The sequence below is a fragment of the Trachypithecus francoisi genome, unplaced genomic scaffold (assembly GCF_009764315.1).
Source record: "Trachypithecus francoisi isolate TF-2019V2 unplaced genomic scaffold, Tfra_2.0 Lachesis_group12, whole genome shotgun sequence".
In the NCBI taxonomy this organism is placed as follows: domain Eukaryota; kingdom Metazoa; phylum Chordata; class Mammalia; order Primates; family Cercopithecidae; genus Trachypithecus; species Trachypithecus francoisi.
This window is the reverse complement of record NW_022681457.1, coordinates 62,502,536-62,518,357: the sequence shown is the minus strand read 5'-3', so window position 1 is coordinate 62,518,357 and position 15,822 is coordinate 62,502,536. Positions and strand designations below refer to the sequence as shown.

Sequence of the window (15,822 nt, the reverse complement as noted above, 5' to 3'; positions counted from 1 at the left end):
TCTTGTCTCGGATCTCACAGAAGCACAGGCGACCTGCCACATCCAATGCTTGCCTTCTGCAGTGCTCTGCAAATGCTAGATGCAGAGTTTGAGGACCCATCATTTTACAAAAGAAGTTTTCCACCAAAATAGAATGAAGGGCTTTTCCCAATTTGCTAAACAAAATTAATAGATAGAATTTTCTGAATTTTTAATTTTTTTGAAAAATTATTTTCTTAGAGACAGGATCTTGCTCTGTCACCTAGGATGGAGTGCAGTGGTACCATCATAGCTCACCTCAGCCTCAAACTCCCAGATTCAAGCAATTCTCCTGCCTCAGCCTCCCGAGTAGCTGGGACTACAGGCTTGCATCACCATGCCCAGCTAATTTTTTTCATTTTTTAAATAGATGGGGTCTCACCATATTGCTTAGGCTGGTCTCAAATTCCTGGACTCCAGACATCCTCCCACTTTGGCCTCCCAAAGTGCTGCCATTACAGGCATGAACCACTGTGCCCAACCCTGATTTTACAATTTTGACTCAATTTTCTTTTTCTAGAATGTTTGGTGCCAGCTACTGCTTACCTGCTAGCAGTTGTAAGCAAATAAAATAAACAAAATGTATTAGTCCTTTCTCATACTGCTATAAAGAACTGCCTGAGGCTGGGTAATTTAAGAAGAAAAGAGGTTTAATTGACTCACAGTTCAGCATGGCGGGGGAGGCCTCAGGAAACTTACAGTCACGGCAGAAGACAAAGGGGAAGAAAGGCACCTTCTTCACAAGGCAGCAGGAAGGAGAAGTGCCAAGAGAAGAGAGAAGAGCCCCTTATGAAACCATCCGATCCCATGAGAACTCACTCACTATTATGAGAACAACTTGGGGGGAAACTGCTCCCATGATTCAATTACCTCCACCTGGTCTCTCCCTTGACACACGGGGATTGTGGGGATTATAGGGATCATAATTCAAGATGACATTTGGGTGGGGACACAAAGCCTAACGATATCATAAACATGAAAAATGACAAAAGAAATCACACACATAGTATAATAGATGAATATTAAGGGAAAACTGGAGGTCAGGCACAGTGGCTCACGCCTGTAATCCCAGCACTTTGGGAGGCTGAGGCGGGTGAATCACCTGAGGTCAGGAGTTCAAGACCAGCCTGGCCAACATGGTGAAACCCTGTCTCTACTAAAAATACAAAAATTAGCCAGGCATGGTGGCACTCATCTGTAATTTCAGCTACTTGAGAGGCTGAGGCAGGAAAATTTCTTGAACCGGGGAGGCGGAGGTTGCAGTGAGCCAAGATCGTGCTGTTGCACTCCAGCCTGGGTGTCAGAGGAAGACTCCATCTCAAAAAAAAAAAAGAAAGACAGAGAGAGAGAAACAACTGGAAACAGCTGATTTTTGTGAATTTGACAGTATGGACTTGTTATATACTTGAGTACTTATGGCTGTGATTTTATATGGTATACATATAATATAGTTATGCTTCCTAACAGTTAAATGATCTCTACCTTATGAAGACAGAATTTGTTATGCCTTGGTACGTTCTGCAGAGAGTACCATGCCTTCTAGGCGCCTTTCCCCCGAACACACAGAGAACCTCAGCCTGATACACTGCCAGAATATTCTATAACTATGTGTTGAAATGAGTTGCTTAGGCTGGGTGTGGTGGCTCACACCTGTAATCCCATCACTTTGGGAGGCTGAGGCAGGCAGATCACCTACGGTCAGGAGTTTGAGACCAGCCTGGCCAACATGGTGAAACCCTGTCTCTACTAAAAATACAAAAGTTAGCCGAGCATAGTGCTGCATGCCTGTAGTCCCAGCTACTCCAGAGGCTGAGGCTAGAGAATCGCTGGAACCTGGGAGACAGAGGTTGCAGTGATCCAGGATTGCACCACTGTACTCCAGCCTGGGTGACACAGCAAGAATCCATCAAAGAAAAAAAAGAAAGAAAGAAAGAAAGAGAAAAAGAAAAAAGGAAATGAGTTGCTTAATATTCAAAGTTTTGGGGGAATCTAGAACCTCAAAAGTGCACTTATGGAGAGACAAGGAGGGTAGGGAAGAATCCATCAAGCTCTTATTTACTGAGCAAGTGTCTCCTGCATGCTAGGAATTGGCTTTGGCACATTCTCCCTAATCCTCCCAGCAGCTCCCTACACCACTAGGCCTCCTGGGGAGACAGGATGAGTAATCTCATGGGTAGAGCTGGGCGCCTGTTGATAAAAAACACTAGGCCAGGCACAGTGGCTTACACCTGTAAATCCCAGCACTTTGGGAAGCCGATGTGGAAGGATCACTTGAGCTTCAGAGGCGGAGGTTGCATTGAGCTGAGATCGAACCACTGCTCTCCAGCATGGGCAACAGAATGAGACCCTGTCTCAAAAAAAAAAAAAGAAGAAGAAGAAGAAGAAAGAAAAAGAAACGTTAGACTTTGGGTTGATTATGCATTGAGTTCATACGCTTTACGTGTCAAGATCTAAAGCCTAAAACAAATCAGTATAAAACTCTTTGTGAATCCATTTGTAACAAAAAGTAACTAGTGTTTTTTGTTTTGTTTTGTTTGTCTAATTTGAGGAAGGCCTTTGAGAGTATCTTACTGAATCATCGAAACATAATTAGATAGACCATATTAGACACTTGTGCCCCTAGCCAGAGCTCAGCTGAGCCTGAAATCATAGTTCTGGACTTTTATCTTATCTGAATTGGTCCTGTTTGGAGCAACCAATCTTACACACACACTTCAGCTTCAGATAAAGTCAGAAAACTACATAGGAAGGGTTAGTTCCGTTTTTGCTCTTCAGAATTTGATTGATTTCCAAACTTACATACTAATTCTCTCATGGGCCTTGCATTAGGAAGGTTAAACCAAAGTAAAATAAAACAATTCTAGGGCTCTGTTTGTCTTCTCAAAATGGTTGGTGCTGCAATTGTCTCCAGAACCAGGCTTCATCCTGGAGCACCCAAAACTCAGGACCTCCATTTCCCGGGGAATCACGCTCACCCCCCTACACCTGGCCTGTGTACACCCCCATCCACAGCCTCAGGAAGAAGGACCTTAAAGGTGGTGACAGAAGAATTTACAAGCTGCTCTTATGACTGGCTTTGTCTCAATTGCACACGAGCCAGAGCCACTTCTCTCAATTAGAGGTGATTTCTCCCTTGCTCCCACTTCTCCGGCCATAAGCCGACTGTCTACAAGACTGTCAGGCATCAGCCCGCCCCTCCCTTACCCCGTGGGAATCTCCCACGGAAAGTGGCTCCATCGACCCCGGGGTCTCACCCCAACTCCCCAGCTAATTTCCTGCCCTAGGGCTTGGGCAGGACACTTCTACCTAGTGCCCTAGACACCCACTGTCCTTTGAGCACCCAGCTGGGCCTAGCCAGAGACCTACCACTTGCCCTCAAAACTATTTCCTCCTCATCCCAAGGTACACTCTTAGGCTTCCAAGGAAAAACCAGAACACAGTAGATGGCTCTTAGCAACTGCTCCAAGGTCCTCCCCTCCAAAACCACAAAGCAGGAAGGTGAGTATCCTGGAATGAGTCCCCAGTTGCCTCCTGGGGACTTGGAGAGGAGCCTCCAATTTCCTGGGCATTACATATGTCAGGGGGTAGTAATCCCAGCCAGAAGCCTGGCATTCAGCCCCCCAAGTCCTGACATCTTGTTCAAATCTACCCTGCCTGCTCCATACTGGGGCCTCAAGTCTCCATCCTTCCCATCTGGTCAACACCCCGTCTCTGTCTTGGCCGGAATAGCTTCTCAAGAACCCAAATCGGACGATGAAGCTCCCCTGCTAAAAACTGGAGGTCAAAAGCCTGGGAGATAAGGGTTCCTCCTTCACCTGCAGCGGCCTTGGCCATCAGCCCAGCCCGGTCTGTGGATCCAGCCTTATCTAGGCCCCTCCTCCCTCACCCCACTTCCAGCCTGCCAAACATCTCGTCCTTTGTTACCAGAACACATGCACTCACAGGCTCTCCACCTTTGCACTTACCATTCCCTCCTCCTAGAAGAGCCTTCCTCCCTTACCCTTCCAGCAAATTCCTGCTCAACCTTCAAGGCCCAGCTCAAAGGTCTACTCCTGCATGAAGCCCTGTCTCACCCCCGGTTCAGTCCACACAGGCTGCCATCATAGGCCTACCATAAACATTTATTTCTCACGGTTCTGGAGGCTGGATGCCCAAGGCCAAGGCCAAGTTGCCAGCACCGTCAGGTTCTGCCGAGGGGCCTCTTCCCTGCTTGCCGACAGCCACCTCCTTTCTGTGCGCGCCCATGACATTGTTCTTCTGATAAGGCCACCAATCCTATCAAATTAGGACCCTACCCATATGACATCATCTCACTTTAATGACTTCCTAAAAGCCTTATCTCCAAATACAGTCACATGGGAGGGGGTTAGGCCTTCAACACAGGAATTTAGGGCAGGGACACAGTTCAGTCCATAACACCTCCCCAGACAAATCTGATCTCTGCCTCCTCCACAGCACCACCTTGTTCAGGGCAGGAGGTCTCTTCATCATAGCACATCCACCCTTGATTCCCATGTGTGCCTCCTGTGCATTTGATGGATGAATGAAGTCCCATCCCCTACTCCTTCTGTCTTCTCCTTCCTCCCAGCAGCCTCTGTGTGACAACTTATGAGTCTCTCCCACTGTCCCGGTTCCCAGAGGCACAAGCCACCTTCTCACGCATCCCTGGGCTCTTGGCACCCTGCACAGGGCAGGCTCGGCTGAGTGAATTCTGGTTCAATTGTAGGAGGACCTGTGGCCCCTAGGGTTGGAGACCCCCAGGACGGGAACCCCACTCCTTGCCACTGTCGCCTCCACACATTCATCAGCCCCCCTATTGGACGAAGTCTTATTCCCATTACTGAGGTTTCTTCCAGTCCTACCCGGCAGAGTTCCCGATCTCCGGGCAGGCAACAGCAGCTGTGCAAAAAAGGCCAGACATCGCCTTCCTCCCACAACTCCACAGGCCGGGAACCGTGCATGTACAGAGGTGTTTCTTTGTTCCTAGCTAGGAAAAGCCATTAGTTTTAGCACTGCAGAAAGACATGCAAATCGCTCTGGGTGTTTTTTGATTTCCGTCCAGGTCTCCCTCCACAGGTGGATGGTATATGAATGGGTCCTGCATTTGGCTCAGCAAGCAGCTCTTCGGCTCACATCGGGTTATTTATTTAACGTATCTGGTTTTTACTCCCTCCCGTCCAAAAGCGTCAAGCTAAAAATATCTTGTTTATGAGCTCTGGACCGAAAACGAAGCAGTTGGGCTATTAATCACTGGGACTATGTTGAATAGGAACTTGATTAAAGCGCAGTGTGCGTTGCCCAGATGAAGCTGCTTCTTTACTGCGATCGTCGTGGAAGCTCGGGGCTCTCCAGCGGTGTTTTTAGCTGCGCCCCCTCAGGGGCTCCTGGGCGGGTCGTGGCGCCTTGCCAGGTCTTCAAGAAGGCCACTGTCGGTGAAGGGGGTCTTCCCTCACCTGGAGGCAAGCGCGCCTCTAGCCTAGCCGGGACCCAGACTGCGTCAGGCCTCAGAGCCAGTGGCGAAAGGCGGCGCGGGCAGGGGCAGGAGACACTTGAGGGCCCCCAAGACCCCATCTGGGTCCAGCTGACAGTCCGCAGCCCCCACCCCGGCCGCGGTAAAGAATGCGAGGGACGCACGTGGCTGGGGTTCTCGGTGGCAAGCTCCTTCCCCCGCCGCGGTGAGAGCGTAAGCGTGCCACACTCAAGGGGCCCCAGGGCCCGGCCGCCTCGGTCCCCAGGATCCCGGGGACCACAGCGCCCGGCGAACCACCGGGCAGAGTTCTCCCTGTGGGTGCTCGGACCTGGCGGCCCTGGCGGCCTGGACACCCTCGCTCCCGCCGTTGGCGCCCACCTGAATGGGGGTTGGGGGGAGGAAGCGGTGGCTTCGGGCCTCGCGGGCTGCGGCCCCCGCCTCGGGATCCCGGCCCCAGAGTCAAGTTTGTCTCCTCCCTCGGTGCGCCCCTCCCCATGCTCGCCCCGGCGTCCAGCTCGGCTATTCCCGGAGCCCGCTCGTCTCTCAGGAAAAAAAATCGGCGACTCCACGCCGGGTAACAACGCCTGTCCCGCGCGCCTAGCAAGTCGCGCGCTCCGGCCTGGAGAAGTAATTATTAAGAAAGTTTTCCAGCCCGGGCGGATCGACCGGCCAGGTCCTCCAGGCTCCCGGGCCGAGGCCGCCTCCGCTCCCCGCGGGGTCCTAGCGCCCCGCGCGGCGCCGCCCGTGGGATTCCGCAGTCTTCCAAGAGGTGCCTCTGCGCGGAATCACAGGGGTAGCCTGGAGATCAGAGCTAGGAGACGCAGAGCCACCGCGCTCCGGGCCTCTCCGCGCGTCCCAAACGGCCCCTCACCGGCCCCTGCCCGCCCCGCCGCTCTGTGCCGCAGCCTCCCCGGGACGCGGGTCCCGGACTGGCCTCGTTCTGGCTTTGAAAGAGAGTCCGAGCCACAGCAGCTCAAGACCAAGACTCGCCCTCCGCCACCCACCCCTACCCCATGCAGCCTTGGGATACTCCTAGGCTCCCAGCCGTGGCTGGATATGGGTGCCTAGGGGAGGAAGGGGGGGCCCGCCACCAACCACGAGGGCGCAGGGGCGACAGCTGGGCCGGGGGCGGAGCTTGGAGCGAGCGCCGCGGCTCTGCTGGTCGCGCAGGAGGCGGCGGTGGGCGTTGCGCCGCGGCCTGCCTGAGGAGCGCAGCGCTGGGCCCCGCTCGTTCGCCGCTCCATCCCGGCCGCGCGCTAGGACCCAGCGGGCTCCGCGCCGCCGCCGCCCGGGGACAGAGGCAGCCTCGGACTCTAGGGGGCGAGCGCCAGCTTGGGTATAAAAGCTGGGCCGGCGCGGGCCGGGCCATTCGCGACCCGGAGCTGCGCGGGCGCGGGCGAGCAGGGTCTCCGGGTGGGCGGCGGCGACGCCCCGCGCAGGCTGGAGGCCGCCGAGGCTCGCCATGCCGGGAGAACTCTAGCTCCCCCATGGAGTCGGCCGACTTCTACGAGGCGGAGCCGCGGCCCCCGATGAGCAGCCACCTGCAGAGCCCCCCGCACGCGCCCAGCAGCGCCGCCTTCGGCTTTCCCCGCGGCGCGGGCCCCGCGCAGCCTCCCGCCCCACCTGCCGCCCCGGAGCCGCTGGGCGGCATCTGCGAGCACGAGACGTCCATCGACATCAGCGCCTACATCGACCCGGCCGCCTTCAACGACGAGTTCCTGGCCGACCTGTTCCAGCACAGCCGGCAGCAGGAGAAGGCCAAGGCGGCCGCGGGCCCCGCGGGCGGCGGCGGCGGCGACTTTGACTACCCGGGCGCGCCCGCGGGCCCCGGGGGCGCCGTCATGCCCGGGGGAGCGCACGGGCCCCCGCCCGGCTACGGCTGCGCGGCCACCGGCTACCTGGACGGCAGGCTGGAGCCCCTGTACGAGCGCGTCGGGGCGCCGGCGCTGCGGCCGCTGGTGATCAAGCAGGAGCCCCGCGAGGAGGATGAAGCCAAGCAGCTGGCGCTGGCCGGCCTCTTCCCTTACCAGCCGCCGCCGCCGCCGCCGCCCTCGCACCCGCACCCGCCACCAGCGCACCTGGCCGCCCCGCACCTGCAGTTCCAGATAGCGCACTGCGGCCAGACCACCATGCACCTGCAGCCCGGTCACCCCACGCCGCCACCCACGCCCGTGCCCAGCCCGCACCCCGCGCCCGCGCTCGGCGCCGCCGGCCTGCCGGGCCCAGGCGGCGCGCTCAAGGGGCTGGGCGCCGCGCACCCCGACCTCCGCGCGAGTGGCGGCGGCGGCGCGGGCAAGGCCAAGAAGTCGGTGGACAAGAACAGCAACGAGTACCGGGTGCGGCGCGAGCGCAACAACATCGCAGTGCGCAAAAGCCGCGACAAGGCCAAGCAGCGCAACGTGGAGACGCAGCAGAAGGTGCTGGAGCTGACCAGTGACAATGACCGCCTGCGCAAGCGGGTGGAACAGCTGAGCCGCGAACTGGACACGCTGCGGGGCATCTTCCGCCAGCTACCAGAGAGCTCCTTGGTCAAGGCCATGGGCAACTGCGCGTGAGGCGCGCGGCTGCGGGACCGCCCTGGGCCAGCCTCCGGCGGGGACCCAGGGGTGGTTTGGGGTCGCCGGATCTCAAGGCTTGCCCGAGCCATGTGAGCCAGGACTAGGAGATTCCGGTGCCTCCCGAAAGCCTGGCCTGCTCCACGTGTCCCCTCCCTTCCTCTGCGCCGGACTTGGTGCGTCTTAGATGAGGGGGCCAGGCGGTGACTTCTCCCTGAGAGGAGGGGAGAATTCTTGGGACTGAGCTGGGAGCCCGGCAACTCTAGTATTAAGGATAACCTTGTGCCTTGGAAATGCAAACTCACCGCTCCGATGCCTACCGAGTAGGGGGAGCAAATCGTGCCTTGTCATTTTATTTGGAGGTTTCCTGCCTCCTTCCCGAGGCTGCAGCAGGCCCCCATGAGAGAAGGAGGGGAGCAGGCCCATGGCAGGAGGAGGGCTCAGGGAGCTGAGATCCCGACAAGCCAACGGGCCCCAGCCGCTCCTCCGCCCCTGTCCTTAGAAAGGGGGGGAAACATAGGGACTTAGGGCTTGAAACCTAAGATTGTTCCCCTAGTTCTACATGAAGGTGGAGGGTCTAGTTCCACGCCTCTCCCACCTCCCTCCACACACACCCCACCCCAGCCTGCTATAGGCTGGGCTTTCCCTTGGGGCGGAACTCACTGAGATGGGAGTCACCAGGTGACCAGTGGGATCCCCCACCCTGAGTCAGATCAGAAAGCTAGGTCGTGAGTCAGCTCTGAGGATGTATACCCCTGGTGGGAGAGGGAGACCTAGAGATCTGGCCGTGGGCGGGCATGGGGGGTGAAAGGCCACTGGGACCCTCAGCCTTGTTTGTACTGTATGCCTTCAGCATTGCCTAGGAACACGAAGCACGATCAGTCCATCCCAGAGGGACCGGAGTTATGACAAGCTTTCCAAATATTTTGCTTTATCAGCCGATATCAACACTTGTATCTGGCCTCTGTGCCCCAGCAGTGCCTTGTGCAATGTGAATGTGCGCGTCTCTGCTAAACCACCATTTTATTTGGTTTTTGTTTTGTTTTGGTTTTGCTCGGATACTTGCCAAAATGAGACTCTCCGTCGGCAGCTGGGGGAAGGGTCTGAGACTCTCTTTCCTTTTGGTTTTGGGATTACTTTTGATCCTGGGGGACCAATGAGGTGAGGGGAGTTCTCCTTTGCCCTCAGCTTTCCCCGGCCCGTCCGGCCTGGGCTGCCCACAAGGCTTGTCCCCCAGAGGCCCTGGCTCCTGGTCGGGAAGGGAGGTGGCCTCTCGCCAACACATCACTGGGGCTGGGAGCAGGGAAAGACGGCTTGGTTCTCTTCTTTTGGGGAGAACGCAGAGTCTCACCCTAGATGTTTTATGTATTATATCTATAATATAAACATATCGAAAGTCAATGTCGGTGTCTTTTTAAAACCAGAAAGAAGCTACTTCCAAGGTTGTCTGTGGGCCAGGCCACATTTGTAAATAATACAGCATTTTCCCTGGCGGCAATCCTGACTTTCATGAGCTCTCCATCCACCCCCAGCCCCTCTTTACCCTAAGGGGGTGACTTATTTCCCCCAGGCAAGACAAATAAATAGCAGAGGACAAGGCTCCAAACGGAGAATGTCCAGAGCCTGAAGGCAGTCGTGGGGTCAGGAGAGGGGCCTTCGAAGAGGTTACGGGGCTGAGGCTTTGGCAAGGTCTTATCTGCCCCTGGGAGGAGGAGAGGGAGTCCTCTGCCTGAGGGGCAGGCCTGGCTCAGCAGCTCCAGGCTCAGGGAGCCCTTTGTCCAGACTTCCTTCCAAATCACCTACAGCTCCAGCCCCGGCAGCCTCACTCACACCCACCGCAGCTCCAGCTTCCACCAGGAGCCTCAGCCAGCAGGAGGAGGCCTCCAGTGGTAGGACCCTCCAACCCTCTCCTCTTTCCCTAGACCATGTGGCTATACCCTACCCCTGCGTGGCCCAAAGGCAGCCTGAAGAGAAAGACCCCTCCATCCAGCCCTCCACACCTGCCTAGCCCCGGCCCTCACAGGAAAGGGGGCCGAGGCAGGCCTGCAACAGGGGTCTGGTCCTGCCCCACACACTGGCTGTTCAAGAAACGCCCCAGCATCCACACTCCCCACTACATTCATCCTGTACCCAGCAGGGGACTGAGTGCTGGCGTGCCCCCAACTCCAATGAGCACCCTGTAAGGTCAGGCACTCCGGCACCCCCTTAGCAGCAGTGACAGCTAAACAAGGGAGGGCAGCCCTTATCCCTGAACTAACAAGGCCCGGGAGGAAGAGGCCCAGGAGGCTAATGGTGCTCTTCAAATTTTATCCTCTTGGAGGGTAAAAGATAAATTGGGCTTTTTTTTTTTTTTTAATTCTGCACCGAGAGAATGTTCACTGAGTGGCTTACTGTGTGTGCCAATGCGGGCTGGGGCATTTTCGAGAAATTACACATTCCTTTTACACTCTGGAAGTTCAGCTTTACCTGCTTGCGTGGTTAGCTGGCACCCCTTCCGGCCCCTTGCTCTGTCCTGTGTCTGGCCGCCTCCTCACCCACAGCCGCCCTTGGCAGAGGAGAGGCCACGAGCCCAGTGAGGAGGCGGCGCCTGCCCTGCCACCCTGGGAACAGAGGAGGCAGAGCCCCACCGCGTGCCCAGAGGCCTGGGGCAGGCCACAGCTTGCTAAGCCCCAGCAAACCCTCTGAGTTCAGTGCTAATTCCAGTTTTTCTTGTTTGAGGGGGCTGATCCCCTGGCTTCCCCCTTTCCCCCCAGAACAGGTCTTAGGACGGGAGGGGGTGGGGCGACCCTCCTGCCCTCACTCCTTCCCCTCCTCTCTGCTGTGCCAGCCTGCTAGGGGTTTCCTCTTTCAAAGCTGTCGGCTCCGGAAGGGATCCCTCCTACCCCGAGTCCTCCTGGTCCTGAGTTCCAGGGTAGGCTTTGTTAGGGACAAGACGGATCCAATCCCATCCAGCCCCAGGAAAGGGATGAGCAGGGCGAGGTCCCCAGGGTGGGCCAAAGTAGAGGGGAGGAGGGCCCTTTGGGCAGCATGGGGTGAACTTGCCCAGCACGTACCCCGTGCCCAGCTGTAGGGGCCCCCTGGGAACAGAGTCGCCCTTTGCCACCCACCGCTTCCTGCAGGGTTCCTCACAGTTCCCCTCCTGACTGCGGCCTTCAGAAAGAACCACTCCAAGAGCCCAGCACTGAACACACCTCAAGTACTTATCGGATGTCTACTGTATGCCAGGGCCTGCACCAAAGATGGGGCACTGGGCTGGGAACAAGCAGACTCTGCTCTGGCTCTCAGGGAGCTCACACCCTTGAGGCCCCAAGCTGTGGTTTAAGGGTGCCAAGTGCAACGAAGGGGAGCTCAGAGCGTGAACAGGGTCCACAAGGGAGGGCTTTCTGGAGGCAGCAGCTTTGATGAAACACCTAGGGAGGGTGGCCTCCTTCTGGCCCCAGTCCAAAGATGCCTGGATGCTTCTCCTTTGCCCTGATCTCCCCTTGACAGGTAGCACCAGACTGCAGGGACCTCGCCCCCTCTTGCTGTGCCACTCCTGAGCCCTCTGTCCCATGACAGCGCTGTTCAGGCTTAGCTGGCCTTCAAGGAAAGGGCAAGGTTAGAAGGGAGGGAGGCATCTCCTCTGCTGCCAGATGCTTCCTGATGGCTTAGTGCTGTCACGGATATTACTCTTATCTCCTGGATCTCCTGGGAATCTGTGAACGTGGGGTTTGGCCCTGACACCTGCGATGAGCCACTGGGCCTGGTGAGGAGTGTCTGCCCCTCCCAGCTCTCCCACCCGCTCCTTCCCAGACAGGAACCTGCCAGGCCTCCTCCAGGAGCTGCTGGTCTCACAGGAGGGGAGGGGGCCACTCATGGGGAAGGTCAAGGGAGAGCAGAAACCCCCGACTTTGTTTAGCTGAGAGGGGCCTCCAAGGCACCCACAGGCCTTCTCCAGCCATGGGGCAGAGTCCCTGCCTAGACGGTGTTGATATTCCAGCTGTTTCTTTCCTATACTAGTGAGGATGGAAGACTTTTCTGTTTTTTTTTTTTTTTTTTTTTTTTAGAGACAGGGTCTCACTCTGTCACCCAGGATGGTGTACAGTGGTGCAGTCACCACTCCCACAACCTCAAACTCCTGAACTCACACAATCCTCCTGCCTCAGCCTCCCACTCAGCCTTTAAGTAGCTGCTGGGATTAATTTTATTTTTTTTGTAGAGATAGGGGTCTCACTGTGTTTCCCAGGCTGGTTCAGAATTCCCGGCCTCAAGCAATTTTCCCTCCTCAGCCTCCCAAAGTGCTGGGATTACAAGCGTGAGCCACCCTGCCTGGCCTCTTTCCTTTCTTTAGATAAAATTAACCCACTAGCACCTTTGAAAGCTTTCTTGATTCTGTGAAAGACTATTGCTAGCTCTTCTCTCTCGACAACCCCACCTCTCCCCCTCTCCCACGCCCCTCTCTGCGGATGGAGTGTTTGACGTAAGCTAAGGCCCAGGAAAGATATCGATTCACTATCAAAGCATCCTAGCCCCATCCCAGAGCAATTAAAAAGCCAGATGGAATCTCTGGGAAAACGGCATTAATAACATGAACAATCTGTGTTGGCGGGGAGGGGGGAACCCAGGAGCCCCAGGCAGGGGTGGGGCTGTGGAGGGAGGGAAGCTGGGGTGCTGAAGTGGAAGCTCGTAGCAACATCTCCGCCCTGTTGTGGCGGCCGGGGATGGGGCCACTGTAAGGATATGCTAGGTCCAGCTGCAGCTGGGCTGTCCGCTCCAGCCCTTGCAAGGCCCACAGTGCACCCTGGATCCTGGTGGCTGCAGACCGAGCCAGACAAATGTGGAACCCATTACTCAGACAGCTGCAGCCCTGGCCAGCCCCGTTCTGGCACCCAAGAGCTTTGCTTCCCTTCGGTTTGTTTTTATTTATTATTTTTCTAGCCTTCTGGCCCCACCCACTAGGAACAGGCCTCTCCGGGTTTGGCTGGCATAGACACCCTTTCTCTCCATTTGCTGTGCCCACGTCCGCTGCCTGTGCTCGACAATAGCAGAAGACAGTGTTGGGGAACCCCAGTGGGCCTGAACCCCAGAAACTCCCCTCAGAATGCAAAGGCTGGGTACAGTGGCTCATACCTGTAATTCCAGCACTTTGAGAGACTGAGGTGGGAGGATTGCTTGAGTCCAGGAGTTCAAGACCAGTCTGGGCAACATAGTGAGACCCTGTGTCTCCAAAAATATTAGCAAGTGTGGTAGCACATGCTTATAGTCTTAGCTACTCGGGGGGCTGAGGAGGGAGGATCGGTTGAGCATAGAAGTTGGAGGCTGCAGTGAGCTATGATCACACCACTGCACTCCAGCCTGGACAACAGAGCAAGACCCTGTCTCAAAAGTAAGAAAAAAACTGAATGCAAAGTGGTAGACACTTCGGACAAGACCAGCTGAGCTCTAGAAAGCCAGCATGATCGCTGGGGCAGCGGGGCTGCCTCGAGGGGCCCCGAAGAGGCTGGACCAGGGCGACAGGCAAAGAATCCTTTACGAATTCAAAGCTTTTTCTAGGCAGAATCAAGAAGTGAGACTTTTCTATAGCAGTCCCGTTTTTCAGACTTGTCTGCAGTCTCGCCTGACTTAAAGACATAGTTCTCCTGCAGCCATCAAGCTGGGGTGGGAAACTAGCTTGTTTAAGATACATCCTTTGTGATTGTCGCATAGCCAGAGAGCCATTTGCTGACACTCATCCTCACTGTCCCCTCGACCTCATCCTCCACCTTTATCCTCCCTGGAAACTCTTCTCCCCAAAGTCACACTAGCTCCTAAAGCCAAATCAAATGACCACTCCTGGGGTCCTTCCTGCCTGTCTTGGCCTCCTGCTGAATTGGCCGCAGCAGACTTTCAGTGTCTGGCTATGCAGGTCTTAAACATACGTGTTTGAATGCAAAGATCTCTCTCCTTCTTTACAAGACATCCCCGCCCTCTCCTTTCTATCCAAGGGTCCATTGGGTTGGCCCGAGGTCCATCAAGCAAGCTGCACCATTGCTGGAGGCAACGCAAGAGCACAATAAATAAGGCTCCCCCGTGGTGGCACACTGAGTTGTAGCTTCTACAGTTACTTTGTTGTTTTGTATTGTTTGACAAAGTCTCACCCTGTTGCCCAGGCTAGAGTGCAGTGGCGCAATTTCGCAATTTCGGCTCACTGCAACCTCCGCTTCCCAGGTTCGTGTGATTCTCCTGCCTCAGCCTCTTAAGTAGCTGAGATTACAAGCATGCACCACCATGCCTGGCTAAATTTTTTTTTTTTTTTTTTTTATTGATGATGGGGTTTCACCATGTTGGCCAGGCTGGCCCCCAAAGTGCTGGGATTACAGGCGTGAGCCATCGCACCTGGCTTTGTTTTTTGTTTGTTTTGTTCTTTTTTTTTTTTTTTTGAGATGGGATTTCACTGTTGTCGCCCAGGCTGGAGTGCAATGGTGCATTCTCAGCTCACTGCAACCTCCACCTCCTGGGTTCAAGCGATTCTCCTGCCTCGGCCTCCCGAGTAGCTGGGATTACAGGCACATGCCACCATACCTAGCTACTTTTTGTATTTTTAGTAGAGACAAGGGTTTCACCATGTTGGTCAGGCTAATCTCAAACTCCTAACTTCAGGTGATCTACCCCCCTGGGCCTCCCAGAGTAGGTGTGAGCCACCATGGCTGGCCTGTTCCGTTTTTTTTGAGTCAGGATCTCTCTCTATCGCCCAGGCTGGAGTACAACCTCCACCTCCTGGACTCAAGGAGGTCAAGTAGCTGGGACTATAGGCACACACCACTACACCAGGTGCTAATTTTCAAATATTTTTGTAGAAAAGGGGTTTCACTTTGTTGCCCAGGCTGGTCTGGAACTCCTAGACTCAAGCGATCCTCTCTCCTCGGCCTTCCAAAGCACTGGGATTACAGGCATGAGCCACGGCACCTAGCCCCTGAAGTTACTTTTAACATGCAAGAATCCTAAGAAAGGTAACCCATCCGGTCCTAGATAATCTTCCCTGCCTTCATGTGATTAGTTTATCACCAGAATCAGAGGTCTGGCCAGGCCCCAGAGAGACAGTCATGCTCTCCAGGAGACTGTGTGGGGAGGAGGTGAGATTTCCAGAAGAGGGGACAGGGTAGGGGAGAAGCAGCCCTGTCTGCCCCCAAGCTGCAGGAGCCGCAGGTGAGCATGGGGGAACAAGAGCGACCACATTTCTGCTTTAAAAGCTATTTCAGGGCTTCGTGTCTCTTATCTCTACTCTAGAACGACTGGCAAGGTTGTTATTTAGGGACTACAGCCTGAGGGTGGGGACCCTGGGGACTAAATGGGGTGGCCTAGAGCCAGGGCATGTCACCCAGGGACCCATACGGAGCTTGAGGGAGCCTTCACCGCCTGTCCCAAGCCCTCTTGGATCTGAAGATCTTTTCTTCAGCCAAATGGCAGCCCAACGTTTCCCCAGAAACACAGCCTCTCTTCCCTGATCCACCACCGCCATCTCTTCCCTGCCTCGGCCATGAAGGCCTCGGAGAGTCCCTCACCTCCCTCTAGCCAAGCACAGCACCCTCCCCAGCACCCCCCAAAAATGCCATGCCCTCCTGCAGATGCGGAAATGTGGCTGATTTACGGCGGCCTTTCCCGTGCACATGTTGGGCAATGGTCTCAGCCGGCTCAACCCCTGCTCAGAGAAAGGGGGTGGGGATGGGTCAAGGGGGCGTCAGGGCTGGGTGTCTGCTCCAAAGGGAGCCGCCGTGACCTTCAGCATCAGGTTAGGACCCGTCTGAAGTAGCCTCCTGGAGC

The 15,822-nt window shown here is 55.8% G+C and overlaps 2 protein-coding genes across 2 annotated transcripts; one reads left to right on the top strand and one right to left on the bottom strand.

Moving 5' to 3' along the window:
* Positions 1 to 4,121: 4,121 nt before the first annotated feature.
* On the bottom strand, positions 4,122 to 6,273 carry LOC117093531 (translation initiation factor IF-2-like; the record flags this gene model as incomplete). Its single annotated transcript, XM_033228861.1, has 1 exon — positions 4,122 to 6,273. A coding segment is annotated over one exon (939 nt), but the record flags the coding sequence as incomplete, so codon positions are not given.
* Positions 6,274 to 6,825: 552 nt separating this feature from the next.
* Positions 6,826 to 9,444, top strand: CEBPA (CCAAT enhancer binding protein alpha). Its single transcript, XM_033225624.1, has one exon. It carries the CDS (start codon positions 6,976 to 6,978, stop codon positions 8,041 to 8,043), a length of 1,068 nt encoding a protein of 355 aa, XP_033081515.1. The 5' UTR covers positions 6,826 to 6,975; the 3' UTR covers positions 8,044 to 9,444.
* The last annotated feature ends 6,378 nt before the right edge of the window (positions 9,445 to 15,822 follow it).